General features: G+C 36.3%; 1 protein-coding gene across 1 annotated transcript; it reads right to left on the reverse strand.

The window, feature by feature from the left end:
* Window positions 1–574: 574 nt before the first annotated feature.
* Window positions 575–18,721, reverse strand: LOC124542128 (zinc finger and BTB domain-containing protein 11-like). The gene is made up of 16 exons (XM_047120062.1): window positions 18,486–18,721; window positions 17,017–17,139; window positions 16,473–16,551; window positions 12,356–12,400; window positions 11,760–11,836; window positions 10,893–11,057; window positions 10,311–10,439; window positions 9,085–9,173; window positions 8,392–8,514; window positions 7,650–7,763; window positions 6,070–6,214; window positions 5,932–5,990; window positions 4,884–5,094; window positions 4,229–4,351; window positions 1,579–2,423; window positions 575–704 (listed from the first exon to the last, which is right to left on the reverse strand). Exons 1-16 carry the CDS (start codon window positions 18,609–18,611, stop codon window positions 575–577), a joined length of 2,583 nt encoding a protein of 860 aa, XP_046976018.1. The 5' UTR covers window positions 18,612–18,721.
* Between the last annotated feature and the right edge of the window lie 6,017 nt (window positions 18,722–24,738).

The following is a 24,738-nucleotide window of genomic DNA, read 5'->3' on the forward strand; positions in this document are numbered from 1 at the left end:
TTAACTTGTTGGCAACCTGTAGCACCACGTCTAACGCCTGCTGGACGGTAGCGTCCAAAGTGGCGGACGTTTTCGGTGAATCTTCGGGTCGTGTGTCGGCTTGTCGGTTCCTGCATCGAGCTGCATGGAGGATAGAGAGTCTCCTCCATTGCCGACTTAGCCGCTTCGTTATAAGCGGCCAACGCGTCTTCGGTCTGGAATCGATCCTCCTTCGTCTCGGCAGGTTTAAGCCACCTGCTTGCCGAGGATTCCGAGTTTTCACTCAGCTGCACGCTCGCGTCGCTCTCGGAGCCAGAGCAGCTATCCTCGGCTGGGTCCGCTTTTCAACCTTCCGCCGTGTCACATCCTTGTGTGGTATGTCTATCGACTCCACTGTCCGTATGCTGCAGACCGACGAGTCCGACTCGGAGAGTCCTTCAGATCGGCCAGCAAGTCCCTCCTTCGTGCCATGGCGCCCGCCACCACCACCATGTCGTCGTTGTACGATCGTTAAGGAGATCGGAGTCCTTTTTTAGTTTTTTGTTTTTTGTCTCCCATATAAAATCCCACGAGTAAGGGGGAAGTGACGGTCCATTCAGGTGGTGCCCCCTGTACCTGGATAAGCCTTACGTAACTCGTCGAGGGTGTCGGCCGGTACCCTGACGAGGATCGCAGTAGCGACTGAACATCCCATCAGCCATGCATCCCCTCGTGCCGCGTCGCCACTTGGAATTAGGGGTGATTTTTATAGAGGTTGTCTTCCTCACGGTCCGGCCGGTTAAGGCAAGACCCACGGTCCCGCTCTAAGCCGCAAGACATGTTCCACGACAACTCACTTAGCAGGATTACGCGTTACTCCTTCAGGTCAAGGTAAAAAAAAACCTTGGAGACACAGCAACAAAACATGCTACATACGAACTTACAAATTCTTACAAATTAATAACAACAACATAGAAACGATTAACGACAAGTATGTTAACAAATACAAAACAACACAACAAAACGTTACACGAAAAACTCCCCTTTGCCACGAAGCCGCTCGCACAGTCCTCTCTGCTAATCAGAGAAGTACCAGGAGCGGTCCGTGGCATCCTGTCAGTCTTAGCCGTTGCCGACGACAAAAGGTCGTCGACACCGTTGCCCAGGGTGCGCCACGAGGAGGCGACTAACATGCAACAACATTACCTTTTTTTTTTCAGAACCGTGACGGACTCCCCCGAGTCCGCCACTGGAGGCTAGGCGGCAGCGGATTTAAAGGTCTGCTGCCACTACGCTTTGTCCCGATCAATGCATCCGGCCTTAATATCCGCGGTGCCATCGACCAGTTCTTCGTCGACGCAACGGGAGGGAGTTGGTGTCGTCCTCTCGCTGTCGTTCAACCTTCTCCTTGGCGGACATTACGACCTCGCTAAATGCTCGTAATGCCGCCCACGCTTCTTAACTCACGACCATTTTGCGCACTAAGGCCAGAAGCGAAATGTCTGGTCCAATGGCCATGAACAGGGCTGCGCGAGGCCCCGCCCAGGCTGGGCACTCTCCGCGTGTGTGCTCGCTGAGGCCCTTCTCCTCGGCATCGGGCTTTAATGTGATCCTAATCACCGCGGTGCGAGGAGGGCGAAGTCTTTTGCGAGCCCTTCTTTCTCTTTGGCAGGGACGGTCTTCGGTGTCTCTACCTTCGCCGGTTTTGTGGACGGTTCTACCGCCTTCTTGGGTGGCTTGTTCGGCCGCTGCCGAACAACAGCCAGAACCAGAACTGCCCGGCTTCGTAGTTGGCGCGGGGGCGCCTCCTGGGCAGCCATAGTGGGGCGTTTTGCCTTCTTTTTGCGCTGGGTGGCTGTGGTGCTTCCAACGTTCTTAGCGACGTTACCTGATAGTGTCGTCGTCGGCTCAGCTGGTGCTGTCACTCTCGCAGATGCGGCTGCATTCTGCGCCGCTTTGCGGACTGCGGCCAGCGAAGGTCGCAGCCGAGGCTCCGGAAGGAGGCGCCGCTTTATGCCCTCCATCCGGGCGTTCAGCATGGTGCTGAACTGCTCCCGGCTACACCTCAAAGTTTCTTCCATTATCCGCTTCAGTTCGTTTGAGTCGCTCAGTTCCGCGGGTTTCTGCCGCATCTGGGCCACCTCTCTACGTAATTCGGCCAGCTGGCCCGATAGTTTTGCGTTGGCAACTTCCAGGCGGGCCACCTCCTCGGACATGGTCAGGGCTCTGAGATCCGCAACTGCACCTTTTATGGAGTCAGCGGCAGTCTTCAGAGCCCTGACGAAGGTGCCCTTCAGGTTGCCCGATTTGTCGGCAACCTGGAACACGTCTAGCACCTGCTGGACTTTAGTGTCTAAAGCGGCGGACGTCTTTGGCATCTCGTCGGTTACGGACGGCGCGCGATTCCTCAAGCGGGCCGCCCTTTCTTCGATGGCCGCCTTGGCCGCTTCGGTGTATGCGACCAGCTACCCGCCGTGCGGGACCGCTTCTATCCTTTTCGTCGCGTGTCTTGTCCGGTTTATGTGTCAATTACCAAATTGTCATATTAATTTGCCGGCACTGCACCGCACCTTACATATTATTATCATTACATAGTAAAACGAAGTCGCTCACCGCTGTCTGTCCTCATGTATACTATTATGATAATTATGATGCGTTTTTTTAATAGAGAGGAATCGAGAGGAAGAATTTTGTATATAATACTTACATGTATAACAGTAAAGAAACAAGAAAATTTTTGTATAATATTGTATCATTAGTTCCGTTCCTTACAAACCAAATTTGACCGTTTTTTTTATAATTTTAGTATAGTTTATAGATATTATAGAAAGTATATATAATATAGATTATTTTTATATTAATAAAAAATGTATAATACAGAATTAATGTATATCTCTATGTATATTACAATTTGGACAAGGGGCATAACTTGTTACTTCACGAGGTGTGTGGCTCCATCTCGTAGAGCATATGCCCTTCCGCCTTTAGAATATTAAAAAATTGAAATTATATGTAATGCTAAAATGTAAAAATGCATTTATGTAAAATAATCAAAAGCAATATTAGGTTAATAATTCATTGTCTTTATGTAAATATATGGAATAAAAGCAATAATTTAACATCTATGTTGTTTTATTTATGGATGGGTTATTTCCAAGGTAATATCTCGATAAGCTTGGTAAGTCAACGTCAAATAATTAGAGACGCTCAGGGTATTCAAATAAATAGACGTAACCAAAAAGTCAACAATATCGGTACACACAAAGTTTTCTTATTCTAACAATTTATCATAAAAATAATTGTAGACTAAGTTACTCCACATTAAATCAGCTATCTGCCAGTGAGAGTTCCGTCAAAATCAGTCCAGCCGGTCCAAAGATTAGCCGGAAGAAACAGACGGACAAAAATTGTTCAAAAATCAAAATCAAAATAAACTTTATTCAAGTAGGCTTTTATAAGCACTTTTGAATCGTCATTTTACAATTAAGTGAAGCTACCACCGGTTCGGAAAGTAAATTCTACCGAGAAGAACCGGCAAGAAACTCAGTAGTTACTCTTTTTAAAAATGTTATTTCGGTATATGTACCATGTATAAATATGCATTGAGTAAAAAGGGCTATTTTAATATTACAAACAGACACTCCAATTTTATTATTATATATGTACAGATTAACAGTACTATTGAAAATTACATACTAAGAAATAAATGTATTTGTATCAAACACATGGCTACACAAAATAATTTATTTAATTAAGAAATAGTTGATCTCTAAACAGTAGTCGATCATGGCCCGAACTGTGTTTTATAAATACCTACATAATAATTCGTTCAAATAATTTCAGTGTATTTTCATATTGTGCCCCAGATTTGAAATTAAAAAACACAATCAGGCGAAATTATTTATTCACAATTATAAATATTATCACAATTATTGAGATACCTTGAGATTTTCAGTTCCGATTCTTGTTCCTTTTCCACTTCACTTCTAAAAAAAAAACAAAATACGTGTTAATTTTATTACATTTTAATCCTCACACAATGTTGCTTTACAACTAACTGCCAGGCTGTCCTCAAATTTGAGACTTTATGTATAAATATAAGTTATTCGACGACCTCCGTGGTCCAGTAGTGTGTACATCGGTTTTCATGGGTACGCCAATCCGAGGCCCCGGGTTCGATTCCCGGCCGAGTCGATGTAGAAAAGTTCATTAGTATTCCCAAACCCAAGACAACAGTCTTGATGCTACATCAAGTTGTGTTGTACTATACCTTGTGTTTAGCGGCGCAGTGCGCTCGTAGGGCGGAGGCCTGCGCGAAAGCGGCGCCGCAGGGGCACGTGTGCGGGCGCTCCCCTGTGTGTGTGCGCATATGCACACGCAGGACATATTTACGCTGAAAATGCAATAAATATTTAATTACTTATAAAAAAATTATACCTACAACAAAAAGAATCATTAATCCACATGATAATAAAAATACGAAAGTATATGACCACATAATTAAACTTGTTACAACTTGTTTTTTTTTTTTGTCAACGGTACTAGTATCAACACCGTCAGTTTGTAACGGGCGACGACCGAGTCGACGCGATGCCGTTCCAGTACAGGAGATCAACACTACGAGAGTGAGTTAAAAGGTCCTGCAAATACACATATATATATGTGGGATATAGCTAGATTTAATGCACAACACGGTTATTTAATTCATATTAACTTTATTATTTCTTTCAACGTAATTATATCAATCTTAGTGACAGACAGAATATAAAAACTAACAGACGTTTCTCACATTACAAGTGGCCAGTCATTATCAAATACATAATATACTTAAAAATATATAAACTATTTCCACATATATATATATATATATATATATATATATATATATATATATATATATATATATATACGGAGTATGGTCTCACGGAGAAGACGCGCGCGCAGAGCGGGCAGGGCAGCGCGCGCGGCGGCGGCGCGTGCGCGCGGCGCGTGTGCCCGCGCAGCGCGTCGGCGCTGCTGTAGCGGCGCGCGCACTCGCCGCAGCGCGCCGGCTTGTCGGCGCCGTGCGCCGCCGCGCCGTGCGTGGCCAGCGTCGCCGCAGACGCGAAGCGCTGCTCGCACTGCGGGCACGCGTGCCTGCGAGCCGGGGCGCCACCGTTAGTCTCCGGCTAACTCATGCGGCTGAGGTCTCATAGTTCTGAGTAGGGTTGTTGAGGAAGAGGATTTTTCGAATGCAAATTTAGAGGATGCGGATGAGGATGAGGATATTTTTCGAGAAAGAGGATGCGGATGAGGAAGCGGCAGAGAGAGCGGATTAGGATGATAGGAAAATATAAATACTAGCGGACCCAACCGAAAAGCCATTGTCCTGTCTGTACATAACATGCATACATAGTTCTGAGTTAAAAACTCAGATCAGACCCATTATTGGATTTTTAACCGATTTTAAATTGAATTGGATTTTCTTTTGAGGTAGATTTCCGTTTGGAAATATTTTAATTTGAAGTATAAGTACCACTTCTGAGGGTCGGAGTGTTTTTTAAAATACAACTTAATGATAACTGTATTTTGTAACATAGAATATGGTATTGAGATTTTAACCGATTTAAAAAAAATGCATTGGCTTTTTGAGGTTTCCATTTGATTTCATTCAAATTTATAGAGAAATTGAAATACGTAATTTATTTCCTCGAAATATTATTTAAATATACCTTAATAATATTTTTATTTTGTAACATAGAATATTACATCTTAACTTGTCAGTATTGACCATCCCATATCTTGAAATTCGTTGCCCTGTTTGTGTCATTATCCTTAAGAAAGATCATTTCATAAAATTTAACCTCAGTTCACTTTGCTCAAACTAACTTTAAAACAAAAGGCGGATGAACATCGCCTAACGTTACAGTGAAGCTACAAAATGAATCAAGAGTTACGTTACCTTAAATAACAAAATTCAGTAAACAAACTCACTTGTACGATGACGCGTCTCGGTGTCTCTTGGCTCGTTTCAAGTGCTGTTTCAAATTATCCTACGAAAAGAAAATATAGTACTTCTCTTAGTACTGATATATAGCGATGGAGACTTCTTAAAGTAGTCGAGTAACTCACCATCGACTTGAACATGATGTCACACTCCACGCAATAATAGTCCTTACGTTCGTGCACCGACTGCATATGTTTGGTCAGCTGGGTGGCGTAGACGAACGAGCTCGTACATATGTCGCACTGATGCAACTTTTTACCATCGTGACGCCTGGTTTGGGGAGAAGTTGCATTCATTATGTTACAACATCTAACAGATATAGGTTTAGGTTTAAAGAGAAGTTTATTTCCAAAAAGAACAAAGTTCGCTTACAAAGGAAATTTTAAAATTATAACTACAATTAAGATATTACAAATAATAAACAGTAGTGATATTAAACAAGATCAGTGAAATCATCTAATATATGGGTTCTTAATCGTTTTTTAAATAAATTTAGAGATTTTGAATTTACAACACTTATGATATAACAATAGTTATCTTACTGATATATTAAGTTTCATGTTTAGAACTGAATTACGCTAAAACAGCTGAACGAGTCTTAATGAAATTTTACACAGTGATAGATAAGTTTCTGGGATAACACAAATTTCACAAAGTTTATGGTGCCATGGAAAAGCTAGAGACATTCAAAATTACTTACATATCCTTATTGATTACATAGTATACAACAAAGTCGCTTACCGCCATCTGTATCTATGTATCCTTAGATCTTTGAAATAACGCAACGGATTTTGATGCGGTTCCTTTTAATAGGTAGAGTGATTCGAGAGGAAAGTTTTTGTATATAATACATAGACAATATAGTTAAGAAACACTGATAATTTTAGATGTTTGAAATGTCTTAAATAAACAAATTCTGTTGAATATTTAATATCAGTATTGTACCCGTGCGAATCCGGGTCGCTAGTGCAAGATCGATATTAGTTTTATAAATGTGAAAGTAACTCTGTCTGTCTGTAGATCTGTCATGATTAAACCGCAACTCAATTAGTTGAAAATTGCTATGAAGCTAACTTGAACACCAAAAAAAGTCATAGGCTCATTTTTGTATTATTATAATTATAATTGTATTTAACTAACATGACTTTGTATTTTTAAATGTTAAAAAAAGAGTAACTACTGAGTTTCTTGCCGGTTCTTCTCGGTTGAATCTACATTCCGAACCGGTGGTAGCTTCACTTGGTTGTAAAATGACGATTCAAAAGTGCTTGTAAAGGCCTTCTTGAATAAAGTTTATTTTGATTTGATTTGTGCCTGACATATGACAACCAACCAATGATATTCTAACAAACAGATACGTTATACCCATACTAAACAACAGAAAAAAGTGTGCCGCGCCGGGGACCGTTTATTTTAGTTTATTTTTACATTTCGTTAAAAGTAAAAAGGATAGCTTGATAAGAACAATAAGTAAAAGGGACAACTAGATGTTTTAATTACGCAAAACGTATTACTACATAATTATGATGTATTATAACGTATCACTACGTAAAACGACTAAAGGCAAACGTCCCAATTGGGACGTTTTCTAGTCTTCACTTTTTGCGCGTTAATGACATATCTGTTTACTAGAACATCATTGCAACCAACACACTAAGCGCGACCCAAGCCCGGGGCGACTGCTAGTATAATATAAACAACTCACATAGTATGCACTCGCAAAGACTCCTTGCTCTTATAAAACTTCCCGCACAGTTTACACTTCAGAGGCTCGCTAGTCGAATGCAACCTCACGTGACGCTGCATCACTGTGCGCTTGCTGAAATAAATAATAATAATATTCTAACCTACGATGTTTGATTGCCGTTTGGGGCATGTGAGCCAGTGTAGTAGCCCACAAGGGGCATAACATCCTTAATTGTGTTAGAGTAAACAATTAACACAATTTGACATAACATATGCAGACAAAAAAGGCAGTCATAGGTCATAGGCAATTTAGTGAGTATGGGGCACTTAGGACGTAATAACATTTCTAAAGTTATCAACAGTTCATACCTAATAAGTGGTAACGGGGCAAATGGGATATCTCTTCAAAACTACTTGCAACGAACTATCATGGCGCTAGATGCGTGGGGCACTTAGGACATATTTATAACACAACGTCCTAGGATGGTATTATTGAACCCTTTACATAACTGGACCTACATATGCTCCTATGGCTTCCAAAAAAAGCGAGAATAAAAGATCATAAATATTTAAGGGCATGGGGCACATAGGATATATCACGATCATAAAATTTACAACAGCTTAAGTGGACTTATTGGTGACGAGGGATATAGAAAATCTGTTTATACTGCTACTTGCAACAAACGATCATGGCGTTTACATGCGTGGGGCACTTAGGATATATTTATAACTCTGCTAAATCAATAGCAGTCCATACGTACTTAGTGGTGTGGGGGCACTTGGGGCATCTATACAACGCGGCTGAATCCGTGTGCTCTAGCGAGTAGTGTTCCAGTATGTGCTGTCGCGATAATCTAATTAGATCGCACAATTTACATTTATATCTGAAAAATAATTAGTTATTACCGACCAAGCAATAGACATATAACTATATGATCATGTAATTAAACTGGAATTTCCGTTGTTATTATTAAAACAGCTTTTTACTAAATGCATCTGTACGTATACACGGTATATATACCAAATTATATATTCATCTTTGTCTGTCCATCTGTCTGTTTGTTCCGGCTAATCTCTGGAACAGCTAAACCGATTTTGACGGGACTTTCACTGGTAGATAGCTTATATAATAAGGAGTTACTTAGTATACACCAATAAGATTTTTTTTTTAATTCAAACGCGCAAGCGGGCACAGCTGGTATACAACATAAACCGAAAATAATTTCGTTCCAACCCACGACGGCCGTCGTTTGCATTTAGGGTCAAAAACAATATTAGCCGTACACAATATTACCAGACGTCCAGGACAATCATATAAATAGTTGATACACGAACATAAAACATTTTTATACTGGTGGTAGAATATCTGATGAGTGGGTGGTACCCAGACAGAGGGTTTGCACAAAGCCCTACCACCAAGTAAACACACACTTGTATTAATACAGGTGTCTTACCTCGTCGAATGCGACTTCATATGACCCCGCAGTGACACTTTACTTGGACAAAACTGTTCGCATATTTCGCACTGAAACGGACCGTTGCTCTGAGGAAGAAACCTTATTATTTAGCCAATTCATAGCACAGACACACAGACATTAAGAAAGAAAGAAAGAAAGAAAGAAAGAAATAACACTTTTATTTGGGACAAGATGACAATTGGTACAAAATAAAAAGTAAAAATAATATTTAAAAAAAAAATTAAGTACTAATAAATTATCATTTACACAAAATAAATAAAATGAACAATAAAAAAAGTAACAATACAAAAAAAAAATAAAGAAAAAGAACAACTACAATATACGTGACGTGTCCCAAATAGGTATACCATTCAGCAATTCATAGGTGTGGACACCTAATGCTGGTTTTCTTGAACTATATATTTAAAACAACATTATGTATGTTCATAGTAAGATCACTTTGATAAATAATGTGATCATTGCACAAGAAGCAAGGATAAGCTTATAACGCCAAGTTTCCGACTTCGCAAAGTCAATAAATCCTTCTTGGGGCAAGGTATCTTATCTATAATAAAATTCCACAGACATTTTTAGCTTTGCCGTTTCCAAAATTTATACCATTTGTAAAAAATACACTGGTAAAGAAGACATATTATTCGATACAAGATTTTATAGACGATAAAAAAGCGTGGAGTTAATACCTGTTGACTTACAGGCAGGATATATTACGTACATATATAATTGTGTTTAACTAAAATGACTGTATTTTTAAATGTTGTAAAAGAGTAACTACTGAGTTTCTTGCCGGTTTGTCTCGGTAGAGTCTACATTCCGCACCGGTGGTAGCTTCACTTAATATATTTGTTAAATGACGATTGAAAAGTGCTCGTAAAAGCCCACTTGAATAAAGTATATTTTGTTTTGATTTTAATTGTAAAATACACATTATTGTATCCATATTACTACGCCTTAATTAAGCTATTTGTCATTCTTCACATTGTGAAATTATATATAATTATACAACGAATTAATTTTGGAAATTTTGGAAAATATGTTTTGGTACCAAAATTACTTTGATTCTTTATGGACATTTCTTTTACCTTATATTCCATCACAGCGAATCTTATTAGCAATAAGGGAACTATAAATAGTCCTATAGGTATAAATCCCAATAGATATTTTCCCTAAAGCCCAAAAAACATCGTAAATAAGAGCATACTTACAGGGGAGTGCTTTTCCATATGTGATTGCAGAACGTCCTCGAAGTTGAATCCTCTGACACACTTCTCACATTTATACGGTAATATTTTATACTTCTCGCTGTTCGAATGTTCCTTCATTTCTTCCAATATCTATAAGGAATAGGTAAGATAAAATACCTACCTGACTCTAGCCCTACCTATCATGAACAAGATAGCCAGACTGAGAGAGTGAAATGGAAAAAGGACCACTTGTGAAACCCACTGCAACTTTTGCGTTAAATGCGATCAAAACTATTTCTTTTCTCTCCACTATTACTATGAAGAGGAAGGAGGAGAATTTTGTTTGTTTATATATTAGCCATAATCTCCGGAACTAACATTCATATTCCAAAACTTTTTCATTGGAATAGCTATATTATACTTGAGTGCAAATTTCGTCGAAATTTGCTAGTATATAAAATACAAATTGGATCATAACTTCCATCGTGTCTATAATTACACTGGCTTACTCTAGATAGGCTTGAATAAAGTAAGTTGATGGTGCCTACTCAGATGAGATGAGATGAAACAAGTACAAATCCTACTTAAGGATATCTTACTTACCTGTTCCTTCGTTAGTTTGATAACAACGTATTCATTCGTTTCGGTCACCATTCTCGACGTAAATCCTTCTTTCACCTGTTTCTTCTTGGTTTTCTTTGTTCCACCGTTCGGAATGACATCGTCTAAATCGTCGAAATCTTCCTTTTTGACTTCAATTTTGTTATCCTAACATATAACAAAGATATCCGCTCTTTATCGAGGAATACCAGGTGCTAATACCACTAACAGCTGTTGTAATACATTTTTGATTATATACCGATCCAAATGCTGTTCTTCTGAATAACACTCAGGCTAATTTTAATTTCCCAATAATATTCCCAATAATTTAATAATACTGCTGAGTAAATGTCTCATTTTCCTTTAAGGAGGTTTGAAGCTTATGCCACCACTCTCTAATGGGGTTTAATGGACACACATGTGTCAGATTTCGTTGAAATTAGACACATGTAGGTTTCCTCACGATTTCTTTCATCGCCGAGCACGAGATGAATTATAAACACAAATTAAGCACATATATATAGTGGAGATGCACACGTTCTGACCGAGCGACCATACATGGCATTTTCATTATCTATTGGCAAATCTATGACTGGCATGGGATATAAATAATATAAATATGAGACAACATCACATACATTACTCTGATCCCAATGTATGTAGTTGAAGCACTTGTGTTATGGAAATCAGAAGTAACGACGGTACCACAAACACCCAGACCCAAGACAACATAGAAAACTAATGGTAATCTACATCGACTCGGCCGGGAATCGAACCCGGGACCTCAGAGTGGCGTACCCATGAAAACCGGTGTACACACCACTCGACCACGGGGGTCGTCGTGTACTAAGATCTATTATCAACACTTACCAATGGCTCTTGATAGTCATTACAATCTTCATCGTTGCTCTGGTTCAGTAACACTAACGGTATGTCGTCTTCGGCGTCTGATTCCTCGTCTTTGAGGGCATCGCTTGCAATCAAGTCTGTACCGTTATTTGGCCCTATGTAATAGCAGGTTGTTTTTGATGTACTTAAATGTTCTAATCTTACTTTTGGAAACACGCCCGGATTCTGTAAAGAATACTTATTATGTTAACGACATATTCAAAAAATCAAAATCAAAAAAGTCTTTTTACAAGAAGGCTCATAATGGCAGTTTTGAATTGGCACGTCAGAACTGAAGAACCGTAAAGAAACTCAGTGATTACTCTGTAACCAACAAATATTTTTAATATAATCTTGCATTGAGTAATGCGCCATATTAATCAATATTTTTTACCATGTACGTTCTTAAACGTTCTTGACGTTTGCCACTTATGCCATAAAAAAGTCCTACCAAGTTGGAATTGCACAAAACCTGGGAGGGTTATAGTACAAACCAAGAAACAAAACACTATCTATAAATCTTCAGGGTTCTTTAGGCTCTAAACTTACCTCGTCATAGTAATCGCACTCGCCGTCGCGGTTACTGTGATTTAGCAAAACTAACGGTATCTCGTCTTCGTCATCTGATGCCTCGTTTTTGAGATTAGCTTCTACTTTAAAATTTAAACCATTATGTTTAACATACTTTTTTGTTATTTTTGATTTACCAAAATTATCACTTATCGCTTTAGGTAAAACTTCTGGAATCTAGAAAGAACACTCACTAATTAAAAGCAGTTTCAAATTATCGTTAATAAACTAGTTTAAGAATCGCAAATGGCTAGAGTAAGGAATGAGAGAGTCGAGATGGCCCAGTGGTTAGAACGCGTGCATCTTAACCGATGATTGCGGGTTCAAACCCAGGCAAGCACCGCTGATTCATGTGCTTAATTTGTGTTTATAATTCGTTTCGTGCTCGGCGGTGAAGGAAAACATCGTGAGGAAACCTGCATGTGTCTAATTTCATCGAAATTCTGCCACATGTGTATTCCACCAACCCGCATTGGAACAGCGTGGTGGAATATGTTCCGAACCTTCTCCTCAAAGGGAGAGGAGACCTTTAGCCCAGCAGTGGGAATTTACAGGCTGTTGTTGTTTGTTTGTTGTTAAGGAATGAGTATATAAGAGGATATTTGAAAAGGGCACCGATAGCCGAGATCTTATGTGGAAGGCGGCTGTCATGGTGCAGGCATGTAACGCGGAGGAATGAGGAAAATATTGTGAGGAAGGTCTTAAGGTGCGATAGAGAAGTATGGTGGAAGAAATGCTGCGCTGACCGCAAGGACTAAGCAATAAGACAACGGATAAGCACTATAAATATATTATTAGTATTGTACATCAGAATATACAGAGCTTATCCAGCAAAGATAACGAAATTGAATTATTTTTAAAGTACTATAATATTGACATATTTTGTATTAGCGAACACTGGATCTTGTCACATCAGCTACCACCTAGTATTAATAACTATAAATTGTCAAGTGCGTTCTTTAGAAAATTAACTAAACATGGAGGATCATTAATATACACAAAACAGAATATACATTGTAAAGAGCGAAAAGACATTGTGGATCTTTCAATAGAGCGCACTGTTGAACTGTCATGCGTGGAACTCGAGCATACTATAGCTATGTGCGTATACCGACCTCCACAATCGGATTTTAACCTTTTTGAATGTGTGATGGAGGACGCCCTTAAGCGAGTCTGTACTGGGCGAAAGAATATAGTTATTTGTGGAGATTTTAACATTGACATTTTAGTGCAATCTTCTATAAGTACTAGGTTCATAAATTTATTTCAATCTTATAATCTAAATAACATATTTTGTGAACCTACAAGAATATCAGCGACTTCCGCAACCTGCATAGATAACGTGTTTTGTAGTTGTGAGGCCGTTAATAAGAAAATCTTATCAAACCTTACATCAGATCACTTTGGCCAAATGGTGTCAATAGGTATAAAAAAAAATCAAAAGAAACGAAAAATCACTTGTAGGCCAATTACTGTAAAAGGTTTAATCAACTTCAATAATGCTTTACACTGTAGCTTTCCAAAATTGAATCTTAGCTCAAATGATCCCAACTCTTTATATAATTCTCTTTTACAAGTAATTAATAACGAATTTAATAAAATATTTCAGTTAAAAACCTTTTATCAAAACAATGAAATGCAGTTCTCAGACTGGGCCACTACCGGTATCTATATAAGTCGAAATAAATTGTATGAGCTATATGAACTTAAGAAATATAATCGTGATTGTAAATTTATCAATTTTGTTAAAAAATATTCCAAGTTATTTAAACAAGTTTGTCAAACAGCTCGTTCGTTGCATATTAAAAATAAAATCTTAAAATCTAATAATAAAATGAAAACTACTTGGGATATTATAAGTTCGGAAACAGGTAGGTTGAAGTTTGATGCAGGGCAGTTATCCCTTAGTATAAAAGGCAAAATTGTAAGCAAAGATCTAGATGTGGCCAATGAATTCGAAGAATATTTCTCTAATATTCCTCTGAATATTACTAAAGGACTTAATGCGTCTCCTAATGACGCTTTAGACCTACTCAAGTGTTATGTTCCCCAGAATGAGTTAGAATTTTCTTTTGAGAATATAACTCCGTACGAAATATTAAAAATATTTAAAACATTAAATCTGAAAAAAACCTGTGATCTTTGGGATTTATCAGTCACAATTATTAACAATGTAATTGTTGACTTGGCTCCTTATTTAGCTATAATCTTTAATAAATGTGTACAATCTGATATTTTTCCTGATATGTTTAAATTAAGTAAAGTAATCCCATTATTTAAGTCCGGTGATAAAAATGATCCAAACAATTACAGACCGATCTCTATTTTGCCAGTATTAAGTAAAATTTTTGAGAAAATCATGCTTAATCAATTGCTATTATACTTTAACTCGAATAAGCTATTGCATTCTCAACAGTTTGGTTTTACTAAGGGTCGCTCGACTGCTGATGCGGGTGTAGCATTTGTTAAGCACATTTATGATGCGTGGGAAAAGTCACAAAACGCTATTGGAGTTTTTTGTGATTTATCAAAAGCTTTCGATTGCGTTAGGCATGATATTCTCCTAGAAAAGCTTAAATATTATGGTATCAGGGGCCCTGCATTGAAATTAATTTCCTCCTACCTTAGTGAAAGAGTTTTGAAGGTTGTGGTTAATGGTGCAAAATCAAATGGCGCTGTGGCGCAAATGGGTGTACCACAGGGTTCAATTTTGGGACCTCTCTTGTTCTTAATATATATAAATGATTTACCTTATTTCGTAAAAAATACTTGCGATATTGTACTGTTTGCAGATGATACATCCCTCATTTTTAAACTTGATAGAAAAATAAACAACTATGACGTTGTAAGCAGTGCTCTGTCGCGGGTTCTTGGTTGGTTTGACATAAATAATTTAGTACTAAATGCTAAAAAGACTAAATGTGTTTTGTTTTCCTTGCCAAATGTCAAATCAAATCCTGCTGCAATAACTTTGAAAAATGAAAGGCTTGAGTTTGTTGAGTCGACGGTCTTTTTAGGGATAACCCTTGACTCCAAACTGCAGTGGGGCACCCATTTGTATGCCCTGGCAAGAAAACTAAGTAGTGCCATTTATGCAATAAAAATAATTAGAAAACTTACGGACATAAGTACTGCTAGACTAGTTTATTTTAGTAATTTTCACAGTATTATGTCATATGGAATGTTGTTATGGGGTAATGCAGCAGAGATTGAAGTTGTTTTTATTCTACAGAAAAGAGCTATCCGATCTATTTACAATATTAGCTCCAGAACATCATTACGCGAAAAATTTAAAGAAATAGGTGTATTAACGGCTGTTTCACAATATATTTATGATAATATAATCTTTATACAAAAGAATATTAAAAATTATTCTATCAATGCTGATGTACATACTATTAATACAAGAAATAAGAATAAACTTGTAACCCCCAGTTTCCGTTTGCATACGGTAAATAGAACGTTTTTGGGCAATGGTATACGCATATATAATAAGATACCGGAAAATATAATCAATTTACCATTTTCAAAATTTAAAAATATTATTAAGACTAAATTAATAAATAAATCATACTATTCATTAAAAGAGTACTTTTTAGAAAGAAACGCCTGGAGTTAGGCTCGGGTTCCATGATAGGACGCTAATTACTGTCAATAACGGCATTGTAAATGTGTTTATTTGAAAAGAGCAACTATGCGAGTTTCTTGCCGTTTCTTCTCGCTAGAAGCTGCTTTCCGAAACGGTGGTAGTATTTGATTATTGACGATTCAAAAACGCTTCATTGTGAAGTTTACTTGAATAAAATTGATTTGATTTGATTTGATTTGATTTGATTTGACGCTGTAAGGAATATTTAACATTCCTTATATCGATAATGCCACACCAACCTTAGGCACAAATAATTTAGACATTTGAGCCTCTAGTTTTACTGCCTCACTCACCTGCTTCATGCCAAATTCGTTTTTAACTAACCAACTAATCTCTATGATCTAAACTTACCGCTTCTTCATCATAACCATTACAACCTCCATCACCATTGCTGTGACTCAATAACACTACCGGTATCACATCCTCATCACCAGTTGCCTCATTTTTAAGATTGATTACTTTCAAATCTAAATCACTATTGGGTCCCACATAATTGTATGTTGTTTTCGATGTACCCAGATGGTCAACTCTTACTTTAGATAATACTTCTGGATCCTAAAAAGAAATATGATTAAAGCAAAGCACTTTCTCATAAGTTACCATTAATGAGGCGTGATGCCCCAGTGGTTAGAACGCGTGCATATTAACCGATGATTACGGGTTGAATAGTTATATTTAATTAGTGTTTATATTTTATCTCGTTCTAGGCGGTAAAGCAAAACAATGTAAGAAAATCTGCATGTGTCTAATTTCATCAAAATTCTGCTATATGTGTATTCCCCCAACCAACATTGGAACAGTGAGGTGGAATATGTTCCAAATCTTTTCCTGAAAAGGAGAGGAGGCCTTAGCCAAACAGTGAGAAATTTACAGGCTGTTTTTGTTGTTGTATTCTATATTTCATCCAAAAAAGAGTCCTTTGTAAGCAACACTACACTAAAAAAGAGGACTATTCTAATATATATATTTTTTAAATCCCTAATCAATAACAGGTATAATATACAGCCAATAAATACTTACTTTACTGAACGCTTCCTTTATAAATACATCTGAGAGGCGACATTGCTCAATAAATTTCACAATTCTGCGCAAAATGCTTTTACAGTATATACAGATGTACATAATAATTAGTGGATCTTCTACCTAAAATAGTTTAACAAATTGAAGTCTCGCCACACACTCTATACAAATAAACAATACAATTAAACATGCCCCATGTGGTAATAATTTATATGCACCATAAAATATACTTGGGGCACTATGTGTAATTTATTTGTTTGAGGTGTTATTTGTGTGCAAATTTTACTTAATCTTATTTCCAATAATGGTTTTGCAGGTTTTATATTTAATAATATGTTGTATTTTGTGTACCAATAGGACAAAAATTGATTATGTTTTATTATGTTTGCTGATTTCATACAGCAATAGAGCCAAGGATTAATTTATTCACAGAAAAACATAGGGGCTAAAGTGTGCTGTGTTATAAAGCAGAAATAATTAAATTGATTGTTGTAAGTAATCTTATTGATTCGTGATTATTAGTAAATTTTATATTATTTTAAGAGTAGCGATCCACTCGGGCTTAGCATGGATGTGATTTGTTAATAAAGGAAATGTTATAATAATTAAGACCTGAGACATGCCAGTGGTAAGGAATGATTACTTGATTGAACCCAGACAGGAATCACTAAATATCTTAATGGAAATTCAAAATTTAAGATTCATCTCAATCTCGGTAAAAGAAAACACTGTAAGGTAACCAGCATGTTTTTCAATGAAATTCTACCACATGTGTATTTGAACAATGTAGTAATATTAGTTACAAACAGTCTCCTCGATTTAAAATAAGGCTTTAGACTAGCAGTTGGTCATTCACAGTTGGTCATTCATACTTCTCCTTTTTTAATATAATTTATACTTTATAACTCTCAGATACAATGTAAAATTATCTATACTATTGAATTTATTTAGAATTTGATCATTAGTTCCCTACTTACGTACAAACAGACCAAATAGACCTCTTTATAATATTATTACACATATAAATTCAACTTTTATCACTTGTAAAATGTGATGTTCATGTAAATTATTGTCTAAGGAGCAAGGGGGACAAATGATTGTCAAAACTGACATAATTATCATAAACTAGCGACCCCGGCTTCGCACGGAGGCAATGCTGATACTAAATATATTGCAGAATGTCTTACAACATTTACAGCTAGATTGTCATAAAAATTGTTTATTTACATCACATAAGAAACCTCTAAAATTATCAGTGTTTCTCTACTATATTGTGCATGTATTATACATAGAAACCTTCCTCTTGAATCAATCTATTTATTAAAATAAAACCGCATCAAGATCTAAGCGTACATAGGGACAGACAGCGGTAAGTGACTTTGTTTTATACTGTGTATTAATAATAATAATGACTCAGAAATTCATAGGATTTAAAGCCGCATGTAATAGCTAGGTTTTATAAATTATACCTTCGTTATAAACAAGCGGTAACGTTTTAAATCTTCGACAGACATGGGCTGAACATAATCGCCAGTTCTTAGACAAGCTTGACATATTTCCATATTATTATATGTTGTTCCTAGTTTAACATTCATATGCTCTTATTTATCTTTCTTCAAGACTTTGTGATATACACAATTGCAAACGAAAACACTTTGAAACACAAAACAAAAATCGTGTTTTTAGTATTCAAACAGTGTTTACACTTGTCAAATTTTTTTTTTTTATTTTCGAAACATCAATTCAAAACAAAGCAAAGGTATTGCGACATACAGTCAAGAAAAGTTAAATTTTAAATATTTAACCCTTACTATCTTTTTGCGTTAATTAAATTTATGTATTCATTTTATAACACATGATGAAATTATATAAAAATTAACCGTCTTTGTAATAAAAATAGGAAGCTTCTTCAACTAAAAAGTAGGTATTTAGCATTTTGAATAACGAGAAAATGATTTGTTAACATTATAATATTATCTAGTAACTTTTCCGAATATCGCGATTTAGTTGAATTAAACTTAAATCTGACTGTACAAACAATCATGTTTTATTTAAGCCATTTAGCTAAATTATATTTAAAGGTTGTTTCATTAGACAAATAACCAACGGCATACGCTGGCTTTTCGATGCTGTGATTATAACTAATTAAAAAAAAAATCATTATTTTATACACTTTTATACATTTTATTCTATATTTCGTTTATTACTGTATGTGTTTGATTGATTACTCTTATATTTCTAATTATGTCTTTTATTTAATTATTTTTTGTGTGCATTTACTGTGTCACCTAAGGAGTCAGCATCCGTCGAAGTAACTACATCGACGAAATTTCTATATAATGAGGATGTTAATCCTTAAAAAAAATGAAAAAAATATATATCGAAAACAAACTTTATTCATATCACAACAAAAAAATATTCAAATTATTACAATATTTTAAATACATATATCATTACAGCAGTATATACAAATTATTTCATCGTCTATATATAAACAAACAAAAAAAATTATGTCAATAGACAATTTACAATTTTTTTTATTGATACTATTGTTAAATCTAAATATTATATATCCAAGGAGGCACTTTTATCGAGACACAGTATAAGCCGTCACCTTTCGACTTTTACCCTACTATAAGTTATTTGTATCCTTAATAAAAATAAAGACTAAACATAATCAAACATCAGCCTAGCTATTTTGTACATTAGATTAATTCAAGTTGTACAACCTCGAGGTCAGTGACGTAGCTATCGTAGGGGCAGTAAACCAGGGCCCCGGTGTTCAGGGGGCCCTCTAAACTAAACCTTAAGCTTCTGAAGCTAGAAAATCACGACACTGCGCACGGAATTCTCATTTGATATCTTTAATTTTAAAGGGTAATTATTATTTAAAGAGGGGGTGAGGGCCCGATTCTTTTTCTATGTACCGGGGCCCTTCCTCACCTAGCTACACCACCGCTAGGCCCGTACTCTGCTCGACCAAGACAAGCAGGAATACCACGATGGTGATGGTATAACCAACCAACATTTCATGATACAGTATTTGATGTAATTTTATATCTTCCGTACATTACGGTACAGTACTACATATTAAATAACAAAAACAATTATTATGCATACACCCCAATTTATTCCTGATTGTTTCAAAATATTGCTTTTCAAAGATAGATAGAAAGTATCGTGTCTGTTAAAACGGGGTATTTATTATGTCTTTAATTTTTTTAGTCTTGTGAACAAGACATTCGTAGATAATATCGAAACATACCACCAAAAAAAATAATAATCAAAAGCATGTTAAACATCCCGTTTTAAACACTTTTAGTAATTAAAATAACCATGTTAATTTAAAATCATATATAGTCTGTGTTTCACAGCCAATGCCTGTACTAGATTCGATAAAATTTAATCTTAACCGAGCTTGAAGCATACGGAAAAATATGGGGTAATGTTTTATATGTATAACCTACCACAAATAAATTAAATTGAATGTACATTTCTATCGTAATAAATATTTATGACAACAATAAAACTAATAATTTAAATATATACAATAAAATTACATTATTTATATACCTACAAGTTCAAATTTGTAATGCATTAAAATGAGTTATATTAAATAATTTAGTAAAGTAAATAAAGTCTAAAAAAGCCTCCTCTTCCATTAAGGAGGGGGTTTGGAACATATTCCAACACGCTGTCCCAATGCAGGTTAGTGGAATGCACATGTGGCAGAATTTCGATGAAATTAGACACATGCAGGTTTCCTCAAGATGTTTTCCTTCACCGCCGAGGAAGAGATGAATTATAAACACAAATTAAGCACATATGTATAGTGGTGCTTGCCTGTTCTAACCACGCGGCCATCTCAGCTCATTGTAAAATAACTTATAAATAATTAGTTGTGATGATAAATATACACCATTTGGAATCTTTTTTTTTATTAATAACAGTAAGTCTTTCAACGGTCTGATTAAGCGTAAATGAAAAAAAAATCACCTAAATCTATGTAGAGATCTCTCCATCCAAAGAGGTCTCATGTTAAATTAATAGCTTAAGTTAGTGTGTGTGATGCTCGTGCTTACATTATGTTAGTGTGCGTAAAACAACGAAACAGCGAAAACGAAAAATAAACAATATTCATTATTTTATAATTTTAACGTAACGCCTTCGTAAATGAATATATCTATAATATACTTAATAATAATATATATATGTAAAAAATATCTATAGTCCGTTCCCAGTGGCGGATTTACCAATAGGCTAAGTAGGCTGGAGCCTAGGGCGGCAGATTTAGCCCAAATTTGTCTCCCAGAAATTAAAAAAAATCTTATAATTACATGTATACACATTACGTCCGTAATCTACTCGTCACTACATAGCGGGTTGGTAAACTAACCTAGTAACTGACAGAAATATCACCTATTTTATAATCACACTAATAACGGGAAAGAACCGATGTAATGAGGACGATAGAACACAAATCATAAATGTTGCAAAAAAATAGGGGCCGCAAAAATTGAATAGCCTACTAGCGGCAGATTTGTAAATCCGCCACTGTCCACTCCATTAGTCGAACTTCTGAGGTATTAAATACTTACCTCATTTAACTTAAGTTGTATTAAATTATACAACTTAATATCGTGAATAATGTCAAATTTATTATTATCATACTCTTATGGTCATTTATATATTGATAACATAACTATAAAACAAAAAAAAATCGATTGATAAGCATTGACACGATCATTGTCCCTATTTCTCACACAAATCAACCTAAGCTGAATCACGATGTTCTTAAATGTTAAAAAAGTGTAACTACTGAGTTTCTTGCCGGTTCTTCCCGGTAGAATCTACTTTCCGAAATCCGAACCGGTGGTAGCTTCACTTAATTGTAAAATAACGATTCAAAAGTGCGTGTAAAAGCCTACTTGAATAAAGCTTATTTTGATTTGATTTGAATCATTCTACTAATTTATAAGTATAACAATACGTTCTCGATTTAAATCCGATCGATTCGCAACTGGGTCGTTAGTTGTTGAATTGGAATATTCCAAAATGGCAGTTATTTTTCCATTTGATTGCAAAAATGTATCAATTTATTAGTAATAATCGGATCAATGATCTGTGTTGGTTTTGCATTTCTATATACATAGTAGGAATGTTAATAATGTCTTAAAACAGCTCAACGTAACAACCACTAAAGAATAATATTCTTATATAGATGTTAATTGAGCCAAAATACAGCTTAAAAGTATTTATAATACTTTTTCTTTTTATATGGTATTGGTTGGCGAACGAGTATATGGGCCATGTGATGGTAAGTAGTCACTATCACCCATAGACAATGACGCTGTAAGTCATGTTAACTATTCCTTACACCGTCAATGTACCACCAACCTTGGAACTAAGGTGTTATAACCCTTGTGCCTGTAGTTACACTGACTCACTGTTCAAACCGGAACACAACAATACTGAGTACTGTTATTTAACGGTAGAATAACTGATGAGTGGGTGGTACCTACCCAGAAGGGCTTGTACAAAGCCGTACCACCAGGAGAACTACTACGCATGACATTAGGGTACATGTCGATTTAAATTAAAAGCCTCGTGAACAAGACATTAGTAGCTAACATCGAAATGTAACTCCACCAAATGAAAAAAAAAAAGATAAATATCCTGTTTCAAATACTTATAGTAATAAAAATAACCATGTTAATTAATGTTATATGTCAACAAAAGTATTACATGCAAAAAGTCCCCGTTTTGACATAAATAATGACAGGCAAACGAGGAGCATCCCCGAAAGAAAACTACGTAAAATGAGAAACGAGTCTGTACAAAACTGGTCTACGTCTTAATTCCATCAAGATATAGCTTTTGGTCTTGTTACTGTACTGACCTTATTCCATTCGAGGGTCGGAAACGTAAACACTGCATTTCAATAGATTCCAAGTTGCGAGGCAGTATTTTTGGACCATTGTTTGGTCTAATTAGCTTGAAACGAGGATTAAACCTGTAACCTCAAGATCAGCAGCATTATAAAATAGCCGCTAGGCATAATTGTGCCACACTAGGGAACTGTACGAGTAAGTTGTATTTGGTTGTTTACACAAACAACGCCAAAACTTACGCTTCTCCAAAAATTGAGCAAACTAGAAAGTGTTGAAGTAACTGTCAATAGAACTCTCGTCTTTTCATAGGAGATTATCACAAAGATCATTATATTTTTAGGTATCAGAAATGATTTTCTATAAAAAAAAAATAATTAAATATCAGCTACGATTAATTTAAGGTGAACTAAATCAGTTAAACAATCTATTTATTTTGACATAGCCGAATCGTGTGAACACTCCGACGACCGACGAGCAAATGCTCCCGACATTTTTTTTTTTTTTCGACGTGTGTATTGCCGTTGGCCCTATTGGCCTCTACAGCGTCACCGGGTGGGGTAGGCGAGCTAAATACTCAAGCCTAGTGATGGGAGCCCACTGAAGGGCTCAGAATACGCGCATCCTAAGGGTGCCTCCTATGAGGCCGGACCTCGGCTTAGGACGCCGTCGTCGACTCCAGGGAGGAATGACGTGTGCATTCAACGCCATACGCCTAGGCTACTCTTCGTTTGACGTTTCGTTTTATAGGCACGTCGCTGGTGTTGCTACTTGTCAGTCCTATTTCCTAACAAACGAGAAAACCTAAAAGGAAACATCCCCCCCCCCCTTCAAAAACCGTTTAATATCTAAGTCGTAAATACTTTGGTTTCATCACTGATCAAATATGACTTAACAAATCAAACAATACTACGTTTCTAGAAGTGGTAGCTTGAATTTTAACCCAAAACAATTGTCGATCATACAGGATATATAACTGTGTATGTACGAGTATATAATATCGAAATACAACTCAACGATTTATCACGAGATCTATAACTTGTACAAACAGAAACTATAACTGGTACAAACTTGAAATTTGACAGGTAGGTTTAAATTTGACAGGGTGTAGAAATCCGCTAAGATTGGATTCGACGAATTACCCCTAAAGGTAAAGGTAAAAGGTAAATTGGAGTTTGTGATATGCGTTTTAAAATTTTCACGCGGGCTAAGCCGCAGTTTCAACTACTTACTTATATCTTTTCGGGCCTTTTTAATTACTTGTAATTAATTATTATTAAATAAATAAATATAAACAAATTTCCATACTATTAAACCCTAAAAAGGTACTAACTTCATACTAACAAAATTGTGACCAAAAGTAGTAAAATCACAGATATAATTATGGCAATCTCTTGCCATTTAGGACATCTCTAATCATCATCATCACACAGTATGAAACAAAGTCGCTTACCGCTGTCTGTCTCTATGTATGCTTAGATCTTTAATACGCAACGGATTTTGATGCGGTTTTTTTTAATACATAGTGATTCGAGAGGAAGGTTTTTGTATATAACACTATTGGTCTAAAGCTTCCTCTCCCTTTGAAGAGAACGTTTGGAACACATTCTACCACGCTGTTCCAATGCGGGTTCGTGGATAATACATGTGGAAGAATTTCGTTGAAATTAGACACATAATCAGCATGTGTCCTCACGATGTTTTCCTTCACCGAGCACGAGATTAATTACAAACACAAATTAAGCACATGAATGTTCAGAGGTGCATGCGTGGGTTTGAATCCGCGATTAAGTTAAGATGACATTGACATCGGCACAAGTGAATGATCTCATGG

This window comes from Vanessa cardui, chromosome 30, assembly GCF_905220365.1.
Source record: "Vanessa cardui chromosome 30, ilVanCard2.1, whole genome shotgun sequence".
NCBI classification, from domain to species: Eukaryota; Metazoa; Arthropoda; class Insecta; order Lepidoptera; family Nymphalidae; genus Vanessa; species Vanessa cardui.